At 42.1% G+C, this 8,361-nt stretch overlaps 1 protein-coding gene across 6 annotated transcripts in view; it reads right to left on the bottom strand.

Annotated features, from left to right (window-relative positions):
* Positions 1-6,367: 6,367 nt before the first annotated feature.
* Rev3l (REV3 like, DNA directed polymerase zeta catalytic subunit) overlaps positions 6,368-8,361 on the bottom strand; it is a 159,074-nt gene continuing 157,080 nt past the window's right edge. For 5 of the 6 annotated variants that reach the window (XM_029542501.1, XM_029542503.1, XM_029542499.1 and 2 more), the window contains one exon: positions 6,400-7,493. In XM_029542501.1, coding sequence (XP_029398361.1) covers positions 7,353-7,493 — 141 coding nt within the window. In that variant the 3' untranslated portion in view covers positions 6,400-7,352. Of the gene's footprint in view, positions 7,494-8,361 lie in introns of all 6 variants that reach the window. The other variant, XM_021205182.1, reaches the window with a different exon arrangement.

Genomic DNA, 8,361 nt, shown 5'->3' with positions numbered 1-8,361 from the left:
CACTTTGATCAGTTATGAGTCTCTGTGTTAACTACTGTCCACTGCAAAAAGAAGCTTCTAGTACTAAGGTTGAGAGCAGTATGTATCATGTAGGTATACATTTAGCAAGACAATAATTGTAGGCGCTTCCAGCCAAGGCCTGAGATCCTTACTAGCAACGGGCATTTGACCAGGTTTATAATCCAGGCATGACTTCCTTCCTGCGGAGTCGGTCTCAAATCCAAGCAGAAAGTAACTGGTTATCCCGTAATAGTCATGCCACTACTGTACCAATGGACATATCCTGCCTGGTAGGTTAGTGTAAAAGTAACTTTTATTGGCCAGATGTAATTGTTGTCTTGGAGGGTCTCTGCTGAATATCCTCACCATTTCTAGTTCTTCCTGAACCCTTGCTGGCTGGTTCAACTCAGCTGTTCTGGCTCAAACTCCTCTCCAAGCTGTCTGATTCAAACTGGCTTCTCTCAGATTCTTACTGAATTTCTCTGCTTTTAAAAACTGACTCTGAGTTCCATGAACTGAACTGCACTGAGATGACCTCAATTGATCTCTATGGCATGGCCTGAAGTTCACTCCTGGAACTGCCCTGCCCTCCCTGACTCACTCTGCACTGCTCTTAAGAAGCCTCTCTTTCATTCTGTCAAAACTTTCTCCAACTGGTCACTTTGTCTGACTTTCAATAAGTCATCACTTTCCAACATGGCTACTTCCTTCTACAAACGAACTTTAGCTTCATTGGTTGGGATTGAAGGTGTGTACTTAAGGCCATGTCTGTATTCCAACCAGAGGGATTAAAGGCATGTGATTCTAGCCAGATCACACAGACCTAGGTCTTTGTGATCCCTTGCCAGAGTGGCCATGTTGCTGGATTAAAATTCCTCTACAGGTTGGTACTGTAGCATATTCAGAGATCCTTGCTGGGTAAGAACGTGGGTGATTCTTCACAAGCAGCATGTGTAACAGCTCTGGCACTATGCTAGCTAGTCAGTGGGGGATTCCAGGTTTATCTCTTTATGTCCTAAAACCAATATATGGTAACCATCAAGCTTTAGTTGGTGGGCAGCTAAGAGCAATGGCAATTGTATTATTTCAGGGGGCTCTTTGGCCTCCCTGGCCAACAACTCATAGGGAGGTATCTCACAACTGGCACTGAAATTTTCATTTAACAGCACATGGCTTCTAGAGTAGCATTATCCATCCATGCAGGGGACTTCTTTTTAAACTCCTTTAAAGAATTAAAATTACCTTACAAAGTAGTGGGTTTTCATAACATCCTCCCTTGCAGATCTATTTTGAAATATATTTTGGGTATAAACTTACATAAATGTATAATTTCAAATAAAGATTATAATTTTTTATGTAAGTGTGCTGCCTAAGACAGTCATAAGCTTCCCTTTATTTCTGATCTATCCATTACATAATAGAAGGGGCAGGTAAATACAGGTAAGTCAGCACTTAGTTGCATAAACCTTGGCCACACTTGGAACACTGTGGACCTTTCAAGCATCATGTTAAACCACCTCTGGAGCTGTAGTATCCAAAATAAGTTCAAGACCACCTAGCTAGCCCCTTCCACTCTAAAGGGACTTTCAGAAACATAGCTGTCAAAATGACTGAGTCTACAGTTGCCAAAACAAAATGAACTGTTTTTAGAAAAATAACCATAACAAGATATCAGTTCCCAGAGAAATTCCCCTACCCTGCCCCACACTGAATCCTGAAAAAAACCACAAACCGCCTTGACCTTGTCAATAGCTGTGATGTTAATAACTGTGATGCTAATAGCTGACCCATAAGTTCAAAATGTACTACTGCTTTGCCGACCAAATCATAATAACCCACCATGGGGGCAAACAAAGTGAGTCACTAGGCCAAAGGTAGTCACTATGCAAACCAACCAATGCCTGAAAAGGTTACTTGCTACACCAATTAGAATAAGCCAGCTACTCTGCTGCCTAAATCTGCCCCTTACAAAGGTATAAAAGGTGTGTTCTTTGTTCTGGGTCTCTCCTCTGGCCTGCATGCTGAGAGGGGGGTTCCCAACATGTTGGAATAATAAAAATCCTCTTGCAGTTTGCAGCGATGGCAGTCTCTGTGGTCTTTGTGAGTGAGGGTCTTTTGACAAACTTCAACAGAGCTAAGTGTCATTAGCCATATTGTATAGAAGAACATGAAGGCTGGGGCTCTTCCTATTAAAGCACTCCAGATCATAGCAAGTGGAGGTAATGTAGATTCAAGTTTAGGTCTGTGTGTAGCTTCCTTCACGAAGCTAGTTTTCATTTATACTGAGTTTCCCTGTGTGACTTGACCTAAGGTGGTTATTGAATCCTCTCATTTACTGTTCACTATACCCTGACCTCAGGCTCACCAGCTTGAAGAACTGCTGTAGCTCTAATAACATCTCTTTATATGGTTGCTGCATGTGGTGGGTGCTTTTTAACCCTTTAATTCATGTAGTCATTTATGTATCAGCATTTGGAGTGACTTCCACATGTCAAGCAGTACTACTTGGTGCTGGGGTATCTAGGAACAAGTACTGTGATCTCTGACTTCATGATTGTATTCTCTCGGAGAGATGATTCCAAATACTGACACAAGCAACCTCCTTTGGGTCAGCAAACACGGACATGGGAGCTTAGACCTGATTTGTAGCCAGCCTGTGGCACTCCAGCAAAGTGCTCAGAAGGAAGCATTTACCTCCAAGGTGAATGCAGCCTTAATTACAATTTCCATTGCTTTCATGAAACACCATGACAAAAGCATCTCGGAAAGGAAAAGGTTTGTTTGGCTTACACTTCCATATTGCTGTTCATCATCAGAGGAAATCAGTCAGGACAGGAACTCAAACAGGGAAGAAACCTGGAGGCAGAAGCAGATGCAGAAGCCATGGAGGGTGCTACTTACTGGCTTGCTCAGTCTTCTTTCTTATATAACCCAGGAACGCCAGCTCAGATATGGCACCACCCACAGTGGGCTGGGTTCTCCTCCATCAGTCCCAAATAAGAAAATGCCTTACACACTTGCTTATAACTTAATCTTACTGAACTATTTTTAAAATTGACGTCCCCTCCTCTCTGATGACTTTAGGTTGTATCATGTTGACATGAAACTATCCAGCATTTAGCCTTTGCCAACCAACCTACCTCTTCTCACCGGAGCATCTCACTGCCCAGGTCCCAGGCTAATGACTTTGTAGTTCTTACAAAGCCAGTCAAATGTATATGTTGGAGTAGTACTCTGGCTGGCTTTTATGTCAATTTAACAGAAGCTAGTCATTTGAGAGGAAGGAACCACAATTGAGAAAATGTCTCTATAACTTCTGGTTGTAGCATTGGAAACTCTAAGACAGAAGTTGGTACCAGGAGTTGGGTGATAGGCCTGTCCATGTTTTTTTTCTGTAGAAATGTAGATTTTAGGAGTTGGATAACAGAAAATTGGTGATAATATAATAGAACAAGGGGGCCATGTTCTAGCTACAGCAAGCAGCAGAACTAGGCAACTTCTGCCATGTGGCTTTGGCTTTAGAGTCAAGAATAGAAGGGACTACTGAGACAACTGGTTAGCTGGAGCTAAGAAATTAGCAATGATTAAGAAGAGACCAGCATCACTGAGGTGAACTCTTCTGGGGCATGTTTTGTGAGAGCACAAAGACTGTTTTCCAGGTGGCTGGACTTTGTAGTGTGTAAGAATTGCTCAGGTGGTACTGGTTTTGAAGGCATGAAGGGGTCAATGGTGAAGGTGCAGCCTCAGCTGCAGTTGATGGCCCAGTACTGAAGGGGTCATGCAAAGAAGCTGAGACTTGGCACCATGAAGGAAGCCTGAGAGGCTACTGGTGAAGCCTAGTTGCAGTAGAAGACTCCAGCCAATTGGAGATGCCAGTACCATGGGATGACCACAAACAACAGCAGCAACAGTGGAGTCAACCAGGGTGCTACAGAGGGCAGAGCTGGAGAAGTAACCCAAGCCCTTTGGAGGAGCCCGGATCATGTGTGGATCCCAGACACTGGAACAAGAATCTAATGTTGAGTTGCCTTGGAGACTCCAAGATGTTACATACACTAGTCATGGGATACCTGCCAAGGAAAGCTGCTAACAGAGAGTGGAACCAGCCCAGAAGAAAGTTTGTTGCTGTCAACAAGAATTAAAGGAGTTGGAGATCTGAATAGTGCTTGGACATGAGACATGGAGATGCAGTTTGGAGTTTGCTCAGTTGTTTCGGTCTGGTCTGGTCCGGTCCCATATTCCTTGACTATGTTGTTTTGGGGTGGTAGTGTATATCCTGTGAAGTCTGAGATATGTGGTTCTGCCTTTTGACTTTGTAGGGGATTGTAGGTAAGTGACTGGGTCTCAGAAAAGACTTTACTTTGGACTCTTAACACTGTTGAGACTGCAATAGACTATGGGGACTTTTGTACTTGCACTAAATGTATTTTGCATTATGCTATGTTTAGCTATTGTCCCCATAGACTTATGTGTTTGCCAGGGAGTGAAATGTGGTTTGAATATGCTTGGCCCAGGGAGTGGCACTATTAGGAGGTATGACCTTGTAGGAAGTGTCACTGTGGGGGTTGCCTTTGGGACCCTCCTCCTAGCCACTCGGGAGCTAGTCTCTTCCCACTTGCCTTCAGGATATGTAGAACTTGTAGCTCCTCCAGCACTACCTGGCCTGGATGCTGCCATGCTTCTTGCCTTGATGATAATAGATCGAACCTCTGAACCTCTAAGTCAGCACCAAAAATGTAGTCATTTATAAGAGTTGCCTTGGTCATCGTGTCTCTTCACAGCAATGGAAACCCCATTAACATCTTAACGAATTAAGGGAATGCTTAATGAAATTATTTTTGAGCTAGTTCTTTGTGTGAGTGTGGTGCCAGTGTGTGCGCGTGCACATGCAGGCCAAAGCAGGATGTCTGGTGTCTTCCCTATTAATTCCTCCTTTATTACCCCGAGACAGTCTCCCAACCAACTAGAATCTTGTCACTTCTGCTAGGCTGGCTAACTACGGAGCTCATGGGATCTGAATTTCCACCTCTCAATACACATCCTTGCCTGGCTTTTTAAAAATTTAATGTAAGTGTTGGGGATTTGAAGTTAGGTCTTCATGCTTAATAGCGCAGACATTTTTACCCACTGGAAAATTTTCCTAGTTCTTTTTGAGATAAATGAACATATGCTAAAAAAATAAAATTTCTTCAGTACTACTAAAAATGGATCTGTGTGACCTGAGGAAAAACGAAACTATAAACAGTTGACTTATGATACAAAATGATTACTATTGAAATACTATGTTGTTACCATGACCCATGTGAAAGTCCTGACAATACAGGTAGCCCCGCCCACACCCTCCCCCCAACCCCCACACATAGATCTCGGAAAGTGAGGATTGACTATGGTTTAAAGACTTCTGAAGGATATGATTTGTATCTCTTTGATTCCATAATTGTTATGTCATTTCCAGAAAATTAATCTCTTATTTATAAGTACATACTTAAATTCTGGCAGTGGTTAGGCATGGTGGTACACACCTTTAACCCTAGCACTGGGAGGCAGAGGCAGCCTGTTTCACAGAGTGAGTTCCAGGGCAGCTGGGGCTACACAGATAGACCCTGTCTAAATAAAAATAAAACCCCTGGCAGTGGGAAACTCCTGCATGGTGATAAGCAGCTGGCAATCCATGAGTCCTTTCTATGGGAAAATAATTGGCATTTAAGCTTTTAAAAAGAAGTAATGTTGCTTTGCTTCCCCTCTGCAGTCTTAGTCTAAAAGTCTGACTGTATGGAAGTGAAATTCCGCCTACTGGCAGCAACCAATCTGATCTAGAAGCTGAATGCTAAATTTTGTCTAGAATATTCTGCTGTCTTAACAAAAGCTAATCCCAAAGTCTTCGTAAAAGAATGGAAGTCAGGTTGTAAGAATTAGCCAAGTTTACTATCCTCCTCCAAGATAGCTAGCATACATACGTGTAGCCCAAGTTCAACTAGAATTTTCAGGTGCCCTGCCTCAGCCTCCCAGAGGGCTGGGTTACAGGGAGAAGCCAGCATACCTGGTGTTTGTGTTTATTTTGATAGGATCTTTTGTAGCCCAACTGACCTCAGATCTACCACGTAAATGAGGATGACCTTGAACTCCAGGCCGCCCTGCCTCCACCTCCTCAGCGCATGCTTACTGTGCTATGTTTATGTGGTGCTGAGGATGGAAGCCAGGGCCTGCTCCATGCTAGGCAAGTGCTCTACCAACTGAGCTACATCTCTAGGCCCTAAATGTACCTCGTTAGAATTCAGGAAAGCCTAGGGTTAGATGGAACCCATGTTGCTTATAGAACCGGTAAAGAGAATTCTACTTATGGCAAGATAAAAGTCATAGCACTGTATTTCATATTTTATTCAATTTTTAATTTGGTTTCCATTATTAACTCTCAAAACAAAAGGATTTCCAGTTTAAAAAACAATGCACTAACCACATAATTCCTTTTTCATTTTATACAGTTATACAAATATCCTAAATACACATTTGTGTTCAAGGGATGGCAAATAAGATTAACTGTACAGTACATAAGGAAAGAAAATATTTTAAGCATATTTAGAAGCAATAGAAATGTCTATACAAAACAGGCAAAATGGAATAAATTTTTTTTATTTTATTTTTAAAGTATTGCAACAGGCCCACAGGTTTGTAACAAAAATGTCTTTGCACAGTTCCTCACAATGCCCCGTTAGTAGCTATAGCAAGACAGCGGTCTTTAGAAAAGAATGTTTCAAAAATGCTACACATGGTACTATTTGCACAGTTTGATCAAAGTAACAAATCTACCCTTTGAGTCAAGCAAAACCTAGAGGAGATATACCAACAACGTGAAAATCATTGTATAAAATTCATTGCACATTATTTTACTCAGTTATTTGAAAAGTAAAAAAGTGTATTTACAAAATATTTTGCAGTCAAAATTATAAAGTGAGTGAATATCTCTAAGCAACACATCCTGATACAGACAGTTTAAGGAATACACACGAATGACTTTAAGAGGTTTTCAGTGTTCCTTCCACAGGGAAGTAAACATGATCTGTTCAAATGGATTTACAAGATGGTACATAAACTGGAGCAAATCCAACACCTGTAGTATTATAAAACGATGTTCAAAGGTGAAATGATGAGGAATTTGTACACTGTAGGAAGTGAGCTATCCAGAGAGCAGCATGTGTCCTTTTTAATTCCGTTAGCAGAAATCTTCCTAGTCTTGGATGGCAGACAGACAGGTGAACATCTTTGACTTGATGGAGGTTGAGAAAGCACCATGCAGAGGAGTTGAGTGGTAAACACTGAACAGATAGCACCTGGGATCCTGTGATACCGCTACCTTAAAACTGGTCCAGTAACTGTCGCAGGTATGGTGCCTTGGATAATTCTCTGTTTACTCGTGAGAGTTTAAAAAGTACCGGGCAGTTGAGAGAAACACACGGGATCTGTCGGTCGAAGGAACCCGTACAGTTCCTGCATATCTGAAGATGGAAGAAAACAGAACAATAGGAATGCTTCTGTGTGTACACAGACACACACACACCCCTATGTAAATAGCATGTTTTTAGAATCCTTCCTTTCTGCTACCTCAGTTAACTAGGAAACTTAACCCAGCACAGAAAGCTCCATCTGTTTCCGGTCGCGGAAGCCTAGCCATATCTCATGGAAAATGCAACAGTCTCAAGCTCCACTTCCTTTCTTGGCTCACTTTCATTTACAATACTACCCTGTTACATAGAAGGCACAGGCAGGCAACCCGTGCTTGCCCAGGCCACTGAACCAGAACCCAGCACCTGGAAGACCCCTGTCTCAGCTCTAGCCCTACAAGACTGACCTAAGCCACTGAGGCTTGCACACACTGCTGACAAAGTCACAACTGAGGATTATGATTTGAAAACACGAGCAACCAAAGCAGTAACCTACACTGTGATTCGATCAAACAAAAGCGCTCATGTATAGCAAAGGATGGTGGGTTGGGAGAAAATGTTAGGAAACTATCCCCAAGATAAGAAACACCTACAACGAACACAAACTCAACAGGCAAGTCCCGGAAATATGAAAAAGCAGCTAACATGACTAACAAGCAGGATAATAAAACCACAGTGGAGATCTGGGGGTACTGGCACATTCTTAAAGTCCTTCACTCTGGAGGGTCCTGGGTTCCAGGCTAGCCAGGGCTATAACATTCTCTCTCAAAAAACCAAAACCAACAAACAAATCTACAAGGACATATCAGTTAATCTCAATTAGAATAGTTACTTTTAAAAAAATATATTAATGAATCAGAAGACAGTATGGGGACATTAACATTTAGCAATAGAACTAGTCGTGATGCAAGTATTTCTACTA

Source organism: Mus pahari, chromosome 9 (genome assembly GCF_900095145.1).
Source record: "Mus pahari chromosome 9, PAHARI_EIJ_v1.1, whole genome shotgun sequence".
NCBI classification, from domain to species: Eukaryota; Metazoa; Chordata; class Mammalia; order Rodentia; family Muridae; genus Mus; species Mus pahari.
Note: the sequence above shows the minus strand (reverse complement) of the source record. Positions and strands in the feature narration are given on the sequence as shown.